General features: G+C 39.0%; 2 protein-coding genes across 2 annotated transcripts in view; one reads left to right on the top strand and one right to left on the bottom strand.

Annotated features, from left to right (window-relative positions):
- Window positions 1-13,417, top strand: part of ANGPT2 (angiopoietin 2) — a 36,643-nt gene extending 23,226 nt beyond the window's left edge. The window contains exons 4-9 of the mRNA XM_056856257.1: window positions 1,630-1,862; window positions 3,127-3,257; window positions 8,103-8,204; window positions 8,629-8,795; window positions 11,097-11,227; window positions 13,013-13,417. Coding sequence (XP_056712235.1) covers window positions 1,630-1,862; window positions 3,127-3,257; window positions 8,103-8,204; window positions 8,629-8,795; window positions 11,097-11,227; window positions 13,013-13,173 — 925 coding nt within the window. The 3' untranslated portion in view covers window positions 13,174-13,417. The remainder of the gene's footprint in view (window positions 1-1,629; window positions 1,863-3,126; window positions 3,258-8,102; window positions 8,205-8,628; window positions 8,796-11,096; window positions 11,228-13,012) is intronic.
- The window catches only part of MCPH1 (microcephalin 1), a 118,845-nt gene that overhangs the window by 60,060 nt on the left and 44,588 nt on the right, over window positions 1-14,197 (bottom strand). The window lies entirely within an intron of this gene.

Here is a 14,197-nt window from a genome sequence, read left to right as displayed (position 1 = left end):
TTGGCCTAGGAATTGCCTCCCCATTCAGAGGGCAAAGGAAAACTCCCTTAGAACCAACAGGAATTGCCTTCTAGGCTGGCTGATACAGGGGAAAATAACTGATCCCTTGATCAGATGGCTAAAAGTCCCATCACTGTTTTCCCCCTCAATAGCATGATGCAGTTAGTGCAGAACTGCTACTCTATTCACCGTTTTTTTAACCACTATTCAATTCAACAATTCAACAAGATTTTACCAACCATACACATGCAGTGAAACTTGCCATTCCCATTTGCTGGACAAAATGAGACCATCCAGCTGCACTGGAGGCCACAAAAATTTGCTGTCATTTTTAATCCCCCAAAGAGATAAATATTTGGTTAGTCTTGGCCAAAGCGTTCCTTTCCATTTGCTGAGAGTCAGACATGATCCCTGACTGCTTCCATATTCACTGAACAACATCAAAGGACACAAAGTTTCTTTTTATTTATCTAAAATATTTGAGTGACAGCTGGCCAACTGCGCTATTAACATTTCTTGCTGAGCTAGGATCACATTAGGCCAACTGGTGCAGAGAGGTGAACTGCAGTTTTGGTTTGCTCTATGAGTATTTTGTTTGGCTTCCCGTTGGCCACTGAAAAGAATCCACCTTTATTCTCTCATACTATAAATCGGTTACGAATGCTAAGTTCTCATTAGTGAGCAGAAGACGATTTTACCTGTTGTTTCATTGTTCTCAGTTTTAGCCAAGTTATAGCGTATGAAAATGCAAGCTGTTTGCTTAATTGAAGAAAAAGTGTTGAATTGCAGGACAACCTGACTGTTTACGTAGTACAATGTGCAGCTGAATTTTAAAATTAGCAAATTATATTTTCAGTAGGATCTCTATGCTGAAAGAACTTTTCATTTCTGGTAAACACTGGAATAGGGGGGAAAGGGCATGTTTTCACATTTGTCTTCACTATCCGGCTATATTTGTGTATGCGCCCCCAAGGTTTGTTTTATACAAACAATATTCTTTACCCAAGAGGAGCAAAGTAAACAGGGATTAAATTTTACGTCGTCATTTATTGTGGTAAGAGTAAGAACAGCATTTGAATATTCCAAATAGCATATTGTTGCCTACTTAAAAAGTAACAAATAATTAAAAGGAATTTCTTTTGTTTGGAGCATGCACTGTAAAAGTTTTTCTTAATATATGTGGTAGAAAAACAGAGTGCTCCAAAAAGGAATATCTATTCTTCAGGGTAACATTAGAACTCTAGCATGTATAATGTCATTCTAGTTGTACCAGTGTTTGGGATGGGGCTTGACTGTAAATATTGTAAAGGTATGCAGTGTACAAGGCACTATGCAAATCTGCTCAATTTACATAATTTATATCCCACACAGAATTTAGATTGCCTGAGCAGATAATTTTAATTTTCTTAGCACAGGACGCTCGAAGTCCTGGTGTTCTCCAAAAATATTGCTGTAGTTAACCCACACTGGAATCCAAAACTATTCACCACACAAAATACTTGCTATGGTAAGCAATAACTGGACTTACAGCGGACTGCCAATGGTTTCTTAACTGGCTGAATGCTCTTTCTGTGTTAAGGGAAATAGAAATGCCGCATGAGTCCCAATGGTTTTGAAATTGTTTGTTAGCTTTTTAGAAAAAAAAGTCCTTGACATGGAAGACAAGCACATGCTTCAGCTACAATCAATGAAGGATGAAAAAGATAAGCTACAGTCAATAGTGTCCAGACAAAACTCCGTAATAGAAGAACTAGAGAAACAGCTGGTCACAGCCACAGCTAACAACTCCTTTCTGCAAAAACAGCAGCATGATCTAAGGGAGACCGTTCAGAACTTGTTCTTCATGATTTCTACACCAAACCGTAAGTGAAGCAGAACACTCTGTTCTAGCAAGAAACAATTTCATCTTGGTTAACATACCCTCTCTCCATCACCTCCCCATTTCCCTCAGCTTCTTTCTTAACACAAAGTAAAATTATACCAGGCATGCAGAGACCGAGGTCGGTTTTTTACTCTCACTTGCAACTGGATTCCCTATTAATATAGATATAAAGAAGGGCATCCAGAGCCAAAGCTACCCTGAGGTTTGGCCCCAGTGTAAAGTCTGGTTAACCTACTTCCAATTGTGGGTGCTCAATCTCATAACAGAGTGGTTTTGAGAAGGACAAGCCAGCAGGTCACCCTGTGACAGCAATCCCAGAGAACCAGTGTCTCCCACAGTCAATTCCAGTTATTCCATTAGAATCAACCCTTTGAGGAAGCAGAAGCTAACTCTTTTAGTCTGGGATAGCAGGAGCAAAAATGACTCACCAGTGGGGCACTGAAAAACTCCTAATTTTGGCTTTTGAGATTTTTGAGGAGTCTCTCTGGTGATTTAGTTCGTATAGCCATATGAAGCTTTCTTAACCAGAGGCAGACCATTGGTCTATCTGACTTAGCACTCTGCCTTTCACAAGCTTCCCAGAGTCTCAAACAGAGAACATCCACTATGTGAGATCTTTTAACTGAAAGTGCCAGAGACTGAATCTTTTTCACGTCAAGGGGTGTTCTCCGCTGAGCTACATGTTTTCCCTTTCCCTAGTTTCCCAGGCATGAGTTCTTTCCTGCAGAATGCCCAGTACTAAATCCCACACTTCAGAAATTGCAGGGGGAGCCATTTTATTATCATGGTAGTCCTGAAAGACCTAAAGACATTGCTTTAAGAAAATTTCCACAGCTCTGCATGTTTCTTGTGATGTTATCTAAATTTGTGCACAAATAAGTAAACAAGCTGAAATATGTTGGCTTCAATAACAACATGGAAACAAATCCTGAACGTTTGCCAAATTTGAGTAAAATGCTTCTAAAAGTGTCAACGATGGAGAAGTGTGGAAAAACAATTAAAAACCTGGACGTGAGTTTTCTGCACTTTAAACAAACAAAATTTATGAGCCCTAACTACTAAACAAGATGAAAAACAAGCATGGAATAAACAGGGAAGGGGTGGGGGAGGAGGAGAGTCTTATGGAGAAAGGCAGCCATCACAGCTGAGGGCATAAAGTGTGAAGTCAGCCTTGCGGTAGGTCTTAGACAGTTTTCAGCTACATGAGCCATTTTTCATAGGTTTTCATGTGTTTATTTTTTTAGCATCCAAAAATGCTTTGGTGGCTACTGAAGAACAGATCAGCTTCAAGGACTGTGCTGAAGCATTCAAATCAGGACTCTCAAGCAGTGGAATCTACACATTGGCAGACTCTAATACTGGAGAAGAGAAAAAGGTATTGTAGTCTCTTCATTAAATTTAACCAGAATAAAGCACTCTCTTAAAACCAAGAATGCCTTCACAGAGGTTTAGATGTTTTGAAGTCACACCATTCGCTAGACCAGCAGTACTTTCCTATTTGGAAAAAGATAACAACTAAAGAGACCTGTGCAGCAATTCTGAATTATGTGAATGCAGCAGTACTTGTGGAAGGGACATTTCCTTCCTCCAGGCACTGCCAACCCAACCCCATTTTGTTTCTGAGACCAAAGTGGGGGTGAAGTGAGAATACACAGTGGGGATGGGCAGAATAGCTGGGAATCATTCCCACATTCTACACAAAGAAAAAACCCTGGGACCTAAGCCAGGGGCAGCGCAATGTCATGGAAGAATGCTTAGTCTAGGTCAGGGGTCCTCAAGCTTTTTGAGCTTGCGGTTATCTTTGGAATTCTGGCACAGTGTGGTGGGTGCAGCCACAAAATGACTACCACAGGAGGCAGAGCCAGCCACAAAATTGCTACCACAACTTACCTTTGGTTACATGGTGAAGATCCCTGTACTGTGGTAGCAGCTGCCGCCACCAAAGTAATGTAATTCTGCACAGCTAATCAAATCTCCAGTGGCTAATCAGAAGCCTTGCTGGCCAAAAGCCCCACCTGGTCCCAGCTACTTTCTAAAAACACTTGGCGGGCTCCAGGAAAGGTGTTGATGGGTACCATGGCACCCACAGTCACCATGTTGGGAACCCCTGGTCTATGTAGACAGAACACTAAAAGAGGGCTGGTCCCATCCACTCCCTGTGTCTACTGCCCCACACATCTAGTTATACAAAGAGTCCACACAATCTACAGTCCTACTCTGGGTAAGGTTCCCAAATATGCACACACATATAGATTCTATGCACATCAATCAGGCAATAGACTGAACATGCATTGACCAGGACAAGGCTTGCTGTTGCAATCCCAGTCTTCACTCTATGCAAATCTTGCCAGATTGAATGTGTGTACAAGGGTTGTGTGTGTGAAGTGCCGTCAAGTCGCAGCCGACTTATGGCAACCCCTTTTTGGGGTTTTCATGGCAAGAGACTAACAGAGGTGGTTTGCCAGTGCCTTCCTCTGCATAGCAACCCTGGTATTCCTTGGTGGTCTCCCATCCAAATACTAACCAGGGCTGACCCTGCTTAGCTTCTGAGATCTGACGAGATCAGGCTAGCCTGGGCCATCCAAGTCAGGGCTGTACAAGGGTTACAGATTTAATAATCCATTCCAAAAGGTAGGAACACTGTGCTCTAAAAACCTACCAAAGCTGTACTAAGATGCACTCAACAGACTAAATTAAGCAAATGAAGTAACGTTTCAACTATCTGACTGATTCTGAACTACTAATTTCTAAAATTCAGTCTGTCAGACAATCTGGACATTTTTCCAAACTGTGAATATGAAAACTGTGATTAGATAACTAACAGGGTCCAATGAGGAGGAAATCTCAATCCATGAGAGAGGTCTCCTTCATGATTTAGTAATCAACATCAATAGTAATTCCCTCCAATTTGGAACACCCCAAATCAGACACAGTGTCTTCTATCTGCATTTGGGCTTCTGCAGATTCAACAGCTAACCATGGTATAGGACCAGAAACAAACTGTGGTATTATATAGCACCTCCACTCAATGACACTCCTTGGGTGACTTCTTCCTTCTTCCAGGGTTCAACTTTTAACAATTTTATTTACTTATACCCCACCTTTCTTCCCACTGTGGACCCAAAGCAGCTTACATTGTTCTTCTGTCCCCCGCTTTATCCTCACAAGCGCTTTTGACTGGCCCAAGGTCACCCAGAAAGCTTCCATGGGACAGTGGGGATGCAAACCTGTATCTCTCAGATCCTAGTCTGACACTCTGACCATTACACTACTGTTTCTGACCACCACCATTCCTGATTAAATGTGCCCCAATCCCAAATTTAGAAGTCTCGTTTCAACATGTATGTACATGGACAAGATTAGTACCAAGTTACTGAGGGAAAGAAAAATCCCAAGGGGCCCTAGTGCAAAATATTGCCCGTTTCTTCGCAGTTCAGCTTCAACATATTTCAACAAACAAACAGCTGTGACTGTCAGCACTGTGGTTTAAACATTCTCCTTTTGGTAATCTTGCTTTATTGCGCCAGTGACTTTAATGCTCCTTTCAAGAATGTAACAATCAACCCAATATGCTTTAGGTATAACCTGGAAGTGGTACATGTTCCAAGCTGTCAGCAGATTTCTGCACACCACTGTGGTGCTGTTAAAATTAAAAAAAAGAATGGTTTTAAACCCATGAAAAACAGGGTTGCTACTAGTCCAGCAATTAGGCAGTATGATTGATGACATGATTTTTATTCCCAGACCTGCAGCATGGAGTACAATGACTATAGTGTTTAGACTTCATCATACCACCCCTATTTGTCGAAGGAGACTTTGAATGGATTATCACAGCTTTCGGACTGTAATCCATCAAGTACTATTACAAACTCCAGCCTTCATGTAGAGCCTCCTTTGAAAGTGAGGTTTTACACAAGCAGTCCTGGCAGTTGATGCTGTGCCTAGGGAAGCCACAGAATTAGTAACTTTTAAGACAATTCCTTAACTTTTAGAGGCCCCATTGATGGCATTTTTGAAAAAACTGAGAGGTTTTCAAGTGATTATCCAAACTGCTTTATAATAATACTTTCAGATATATCTATTTGAGCGGTAAAACAAAGTGGCCTCTTCTTTGCCAAACCGCCAATGCTTCTGTTTTGATCTTTTTCTCTTAAAACTCACTCTCGCCTCTCAGGAGACTTATAAATAAATACTTCTGGCCAACTTAACATTAGTAACTCTTCCTCCCCAGCTTTCATTAGAAAGCATAATGTAAAAACAAATTTGTTTAACATTCTCGTCCAGGAAATAACACGTGCTATTGTTAATGCAATCTCCTTTACCCCTCTTCATAAATAAGAAAAACAATTTAACATGATTATACTTGTATTTTAGAAGCAACCTTGAGACAGGCCAGTGAGACTCCCCACCCCCTTAAAATCACATACGCTTCCCCTTGTGCCATACCACAAAAATCAGAAATTTCAGAAACTATATATATCTATATCTATATATTGTCATGGAGAACTGCTGAGTAACCCGGGGCCCAAATAAAACTGGGCATTGGGGTTTCCAGGATAATTTTTGACTCATGTTTCATTGAGTTTATAAGGAGATAAATGTAATTGACGAAAAGCTGCTCTGAGTAGAGCAATAATTTTGTGAATGATATGTTTAACATTGCAACAAGACATCTACTTGAAAAAGTCAGGAAACGTTTTTGCCCTCTTTAATCCTAAATTATGCCCTTTAGTAGTCAAAGCGCTTTAAACAATCCTGTTTAGAAAAACTGAAAAGCTCTCGGAAATAACCCCTTGAAAACTTCATTAACATTGGTCATGCATTTTTTTTTAAAGATCATTCTCTTTATCTTCCCTTAGATTTGTAATCCAGCCTTTAATTATATGGGTTTCTATCCACGAATGCTGCTTCTCAGTTTGTTGCTCCTATATTTTTTCCACAAGCAACAGAGAAAGGACTTCAAAAACAAAAGATAAATGTTTTGGAAACCAAAATTGGCAACAGGATACAGAATCTGCTGGAAAGAGATTTTATACAATATTTGTAGCTGCTTCAGAAATATGCTTTTATTGTAACAGAATACTTAGACAAACAGGCCCCAATCCTTGGATTCTTATGTGGAACAGCAGGCTGTAATGAAAGCATCTTCCCCCACAAATAGGTGCTTTATGCATGGGTACTTTGACTCACGTTCACCCCTGGATTGACTCAGTTGCTCCTTGGAGTTATGCATGAGTTTTCCGTCCCCTAGAGATGACCTCATGCCCAGCTCTCGCAATATCCGGGTCTTCCCGATGCTGTTAAAACCCAATTCTTCGATCTCCCCTGAGATCAGCACGGGCCAAACCGTCCTTATGCTATGCACCTTTGCTGGTGCATAGCATAAGCCAAAGTGTGGAACAGGGGAGCTGGGGGAGGGGACGTTTTTCTTACAGTAAGCACTGCAAAGCAGAGTTTCAAGGGGGGGACTCAAATGCTTCCTGATTTTTGTCTGGAGTATTTTTTGAGCAGACATTTGTCACATAAAAATGCATTTTAAAACGACACTTGGGTTTCTCCCCTCCCCCTCGTTCCTTTTAAAGAGCTCCGTTTTGTGAAATGGTTTTTAACATGGCACTTGTGTTTCCGCTGGGGGGGAGGGGAACTGGATGTTTTTCTCACAGTAAGCACTACAGCCAATTACAAAGCAGCGCTCTCAAGGGGTGGGGACTGAGACACTTCCAGATTTGAGCTGGAAATTTTGCTGGTGCATAGCATTTTTAGGATTCACAACAGAAAAGTGTGGGTTGAGCGAGCATCGAACCCCAGGTAAAATTCCCATGCATAAAAGGCTATGGTCAGTGTTGCCATCCTTAAGGTGGTGATCATATTTTGTGGGAGTGGCCTACAATTAATCCCCTTCCACTCTCCAAAGAGATGACTGGTACAGCACTGACCATTCTTTGTATGTGCATGAACTATGCAGGAGCACTTTGTATACAAACCTGTATATTCAGTGCAGTAGTTCAACCTACACAGTATCCTTTAGTAGACAAGCAGTCTGATTCAGCCCCGGTTTACATGTGCTGTCAACTTGGCTAGGTTACATCACCATTTCCATAGCAAATAACATATTTGAGTCACAGTGTTAAGGTGAACCAATGAAGTTCCCATGGCCACAGACAGTTTTGTACAATGATTTTTGGAAGCTGTGCATAATTTCTGTGCTTTCCCCTACCAGGCATATTGTGATATGGAGACCAGTGGTGGAGGGTGGACAGTTATTCAGCAACGCTCAGATGGCAGTGTAGACTTTGATCGAACATGGATGGAATACAAGATGGTAAGGCAGAATGACTTAATGTCATCCTCTTGATGCACTCAGCTATTATAAAAATGTGAAGTGATCCAGTTAGATTGAATGGATTTATCTTGCTGTTGTAAGTGGTAGCACTCCCTCAACTGATCTCCAGTTCTCAGATGCGAATAATACTGTGCTTTCTTAGGATAAAATCAACAATCTTACCAATTTAATGAAGCAGATGCTTGTCTACAAGAGGCTTGTGTTTTTAAAATGAGAATTATTTACATTTTCTGGGTGTCTTGTTATAAACTTGATACTTAATTTTGATTGCTTTTATCATATGGGCTCTTTCTGTCAGCTATGCCTGTTAACAGCCATAATATTTTTTAAAAAAACATAAGAAGTAATGCCAATTTCAAACAACAACAAAATGTATATATTTTAATATCCAATTTGATTACAGGGATTTGGAAATCCTTCTGGGGAACACTGGCTAGGAAATGAATTGGTTTCTCAACTTACTAACCAGAAGCAATACATGCTCAGAATACACCTGAAAGACTGGGAAGGAAGTGAGGCATATTCCTTATATGAACATTTCTATCTAGCAAGTGAAGAACTGAAATACAAGTAAGTGAGCAGAAGTTAAAATGTGTTCCTTTAATCAATGTATTACATTAGTATTTTTTCTTTTTAAAATATTAGTAGTATTTGCATAAGAAAACGAAAACGAGAACAAAGGCTTACACAGATATACAAAGGAACATTATTTTGGTCCACATAGGAAATTATTTTGGGGACTGTGGGTCCAATGTTTTCCTGAAGAATGTGTATAACAATCTGGATAGCTCAATGAAAGTGTCAACCCAGTGTGCTGCAGCAGTGAAAAAGGCAAACTCTATGTTGGGGATTATTAGGAAGGATTGAAAATAAAATGGTCAATGTTATAATGCTGCTGTATAGATCTGTGTTGTGGCCTTAATTGCAATACTATGTGTAGTTCGGGTCACCATATCACAAAAAGGACATTGCAGAGCTGGAAAAAGTACAGAAGAGGGCAACGTGTGCCTCTTACAGAGTCAGACCTCAAATGAACTCTAGCAACTGAGGGTATTTGTTTCTTAAAGCTTCAGGTGTGCATGGCTTTCATCATTTTGGAGATTTAACCTCCCACCCCCATGTATTTTTTTTAAGATTTCAGATTTTTCTTGAAACCTAGGGCTTTTCTCTGGTTTGTAGAAAGATCTGTCTTGTCTGTCAGGCATAAGAAGGTATTTCCCAACACCTGATCCCTGAGATCCTGTAATTGGAGATGCCAGGGACTGAACCTGGGACATTGTGCAAAAAAGGAGGTACTCTACCACTGAGCCACTATCACAGTATGTTATCATCTTTTCAACAAAGCCTCATTTGAGAAGTATTTCCCCATCTATTTTTTGTTTTAAATAATTTTTAATGGTAAAAGAATTAAATACTACAAAAAAGATCTAGAAGAACACAGGTTGACCAAGGTGCAGACTGGTCATCTTAAACATCTTCAGGATCACAGCAGTAACTTACGGAAAATTTCAGATTCTTCCTGATTAGGAAGAAAAAAAATTGTTCTGACTCCAACCCAAATATTTCCTCATCTGGAAGCACTTAGGCTCTACAGCAGGGATTTTTATTTTTAAAATTAAGGCAATATAATGTTTATAAAGGTTACCTTTGTAAAATGGGTCATTACCCTTGTCCATTTACATTATTAAAAAATAATTACTGCAGACCAAGATGGCTATCTGCAGCTATATTTCTTTTTGAAATGAAACCAAGTTTTTGAGCCATAAAATGTAACGTTTAAAAAATACGCCTGACTCACAAAACAGATATACTTTGATAGTCTGTCTGACTATTTTGCTACTCTGCATCATTACTTAAAAGTAATTTCTGCTTATCATAAGTTTTTGAAATGCAATGCAGCAGAAGAACAGACAAAATAAACACTGATACATATAAAATAAGAAGGCTTCTAACACCGAAATCTGACATTAACTAGTGATGACACTCAGTTTATACAAAGGTCCTGATCCAGTGAACACAATCCATGTCTAGATAAGGCCTGCATACACAAAAGGATACAGGGTACAGAAGAATCCTGCACCTACCACCTAAAACTACATGCACCATGATGCGACTACATGCATGTCCTGAAAAAAGACGATTGGTACTTGACAGTGCCAATTTCCTATTTGTAGAGATGGAGAAATTTAATCTGGTTCCACTGAGTGCCATTGACCCAATGTCAACCATTTGCTCAGCGGGGGTAGAGATTCTAATGCACAGCAGCATACTTGCTATCCACGTGGAACTGGGGGAATATTAGGCAAATCAGAGCCGCTTCAGACATTAAAAGTACAGTTAGTAGGATTACACCTTTCAAACCCACTGACTTCAATAGATTTAGAAGGGTGTAACTCTCCTTAGGATTACACTGTAAATGTTTTCCAAATACATGCATGCAAGTGGACAAAAATTGGCTGCAGATGTAAATGTCTGGAGTGTAAACGATCACCCCAGAACCTGATAGAACTATCAGGACAACCTACTTGCATATCAAGCTTTAGCTATTTTCCCTTCAGTTTTCTGTATGCCCTTGAAATTACAGACTTTTGAACAGATTGATTATAAATGAGTAGAAGTAACTGATTCATAGTTTCTCAACAATATCTACCTCATTTCTTTTCCATTAATTTAGTTATCTCAGTTTAGGAGGAAAACGTTATTCCTATTCAATAACAATGTAGGCTGTTGACAAGAAGTTCCTGGCATACTCTCTATGCCAAAGACAGTATATGAACCAGAGAACTAAACAGGATACTTCTAGGAAAATACTTCCTCACTGCTGCAAAACAATTGTGTGGACATGTATTAACTTGTTTCTCTCTTTCACAGAATCTACCTTAAAGGACTTACGGGTACAGCAGGCAAAATAGGCAGCATAAGCCAACCAGGAAATGGTTTTAGCACAAAGGATGCAGACAATGACAAATGCATCTGCAAATGCTCCCAAATGCTAACCGGAGGTAAGAGGAGACTTCTGTTTTGCTCTTTTCCTTTTTCGCCTGGCACTTCATACAGGAAATCAGTAACATACAGGAAATCAATAACAGGTCATTTGGCCAAGTTAATTAAACACGTACAAAGTGCACCAGTTCAGTGGGTTTCTTTTTCACATTTTTTTGTTCTGTATAGTGCAACTGAATAAGGTATGACAGAATGATTAGACCTCCTACCTTATCAACTTGAATCAAGTGAACGAGACAAGACAATAAGACAATTCTTTATTACGGTCAATGACCAGCACAGGTCAAGTGAATGAGAAAGAAGAGGCCTTAATATAGGGAGAATACTCATTTGAGGAATAAGGAAGCTCAGAAAGGGTAAACTAAGCAAGGAGACTCTAATAGAATATAGTATGCTGTGCTGTCCTAGAATGGAAAAGGATCGGTACTGGGGTCTGCACCAGTGTAACTATAAACCAGACATGGGGTTAAATCAATATATACTATGGAGTTATACTGGGACACCACAGTGGTAAAATACCTTAAAACACTATGACTGCTCTACTGCAATGGTGCTGGTACAGCTGTGCCCTAAAAACCCTGCACAAGCCAGATATGTTGCACAGAGTAGATGTAATAAGAGCCAGGCCGAGGAACGGAAAGCATAATCCAATCTCCATCAATTTTTTTCTCTTTTTGCACCAATTATCATCAAAGCCCGAAGGTACTGACTCCCAAGTTACACATACAAAAGCACAATGCTCAACTTGACCACAGAAAAAACCAGCATTAATTAACCCCACAAATAAATATAATTTTATTTCAGAGAACATACACTACAAGGGTTGGGTCCCACAAATCTGTTCTGCTAATGGTGGTATTTTACACTCATAGAAGCTCCTGTTGTGTCAAGGGAAAGCTCCCTGCACCAGAGAAAAGTCCCACAACTAGCAGGATCCAACCCAAAGTGTACCACAAGGCTCAGAAAAATCTTATGTATGTTCAAAGAAGACATAAGTCAGTGGCGTTTGTCTCACTGAAATTAATGGACATCAATTTAGTTGCTACTACTATCACTGATTTCAGTGGGACCTGATCATAACTAGCTTTTGCTGGGTTCAAGCCAAAGAAGGGAATCATGGCAGCCTTACTTGGGTTTGGGTTCAGAACAATTACAATCATGCATATCTTTTAGCAAACTTCCAGATAAGTAAATTGTATATGTCATTTGTAGAATCAATCTGACCAACGTCCACAAACTATGCTGGATTGGTGCCAATCCCAATGCACATGATTAAGGGGATTGGCAAAAGGAGTACAGTGACAATAGCTTCAAGATGTCAGATGTCTACTCTGAAGTCCTACCAGTTCAGCTTACTATTTGATCCAGATTAATTTTTTTGCTGACAGAAGGCGCTTCCATAAGTGGAACAGAACTTTCCAAACTGCCTCACCCCTCTCACTAGGAGCTCACTGATCTCCCTGAAATGCTGATCTTGGGGGAAAGGGGACCCTCAGGAATAGCATAAACGGGCAAATCAGGGGTCTGTAGCAGGAAGAGAGAACTGGCAGAAATTACACCTCTGGTTCCATTAGAGAAATTTTAGTCTGGATCCAACCTAATGGCTAGAACGGACACTTTCAGGAAGCATGTGCAAATTATCACCTGAAAGAGCTAGTTTTGTTTTAGGTCTGATGTCAGGATATAATGTGCACATTTTAAGGGTCGTTATAGGATAAGAATTCCAATATAATTACTTTAAGGAAAATGTATATATTTTTTCTTGTTTTTTCTTACTCATATAGGCTGGTGGTTTGACGCATGTGGTCCTTCCAACCTAAACGGCTTGTACTATCCATTGCGACAAAACACAAACAAGTTCAAAGGGATTAAATGGTACTACTGGAAAGGATCAGGCTATTCTCTCAAGGCTACGACTATGATGATCCGACCAGCAGATTTCTAAAAACTTCTGCGCTTTTTAGAATGTAAATATTGAAGTAACTGTACTTTGCCAACAAAGTATTTTATTTTCAGAACACAGTACAACCTACAGGCTTTCTCATCTAGATGATATGTGGATACATCTTGCAAGAATCAGCTTGTTTTAGTTCCCAAATTAAAACAAGGTCAAGAAAGAAGATATACCTGATGTAATAATATTTGGCAAAAGACAAATTAAAAAGGACTCCCTGAAAGACTTTGTTTTCTTGAACATTTACAATGTGTATATATATAACTGGAATTGTGAAATACATGTACCGTTACATCCACATTTACTTAAGCTTTACAAGTATCACTTTATGCCTTACTGCTGAAATTTAACTGCTACCTTAAAATATTCTATCAAACCATGGTTGTAATTATGTACATAAAATATTTTTGTAATTAACTCCTATATAATAAAAGGCCCTTACCTTTACTGATCACGTATTCAGGGATATTTGGCACCATGTGGTAATATATTTAATAATGTTTTGTTAAAAATACTTCTGTGCTTTGGGTGTTTACTTTTTAAAATTCCAGTACTGAATATACGATAACTATTATTTTTAAAAAGATTTTATTTTCCTTATAGATAACAAAAAAGAAACATATCACAGCAACATAATATATCTAAAGAAAAAATATAATATATACTAATATAATAAACAATGATAATAAAAGTAATAACAGATTGAAGCATACTTTTTATAAACAGTTTCCAAATATTGGGGGATGAATCCATATTTAGTTGTCACCTATTCATCCAGATATATAAGCTAGGTATTTTGTTTAGATTTTTTTAAACAGAGTATCTGTATGAATAACTATTATTTTTATTGGCTATTTACATCTTTTAAATTAATTATCCCTGCTATGTATATAGTTTAATCATATGATTCAATATAATTTTAAAGAAAATTGCACTGTTTTTTCTATCTCCTTTATGTTTCAGAGAATATCAAGTCAGGAAATCTCTTTCTTTTTGAGCAAAACAAACTGCTTCT

The sequence above is a fragment of the Euleptes europaea genome, chromosome 10 (assembly GCF_029931775.1).
Source record: "Euleptes europaea isolate rEulEur1 chromosome 10, rEulEur1.hap1, whole genome shotgun sequence".
Lineage (NCBI taxonomy): Eukaryota > Metazoa > Chordata > Lepidosauria > Squamata > Sphaerodactylidae > Euleptes > Euleptes europaea.
This window is presented reverse-complemented; position numbering and strand designations above follow the sequence as displayed.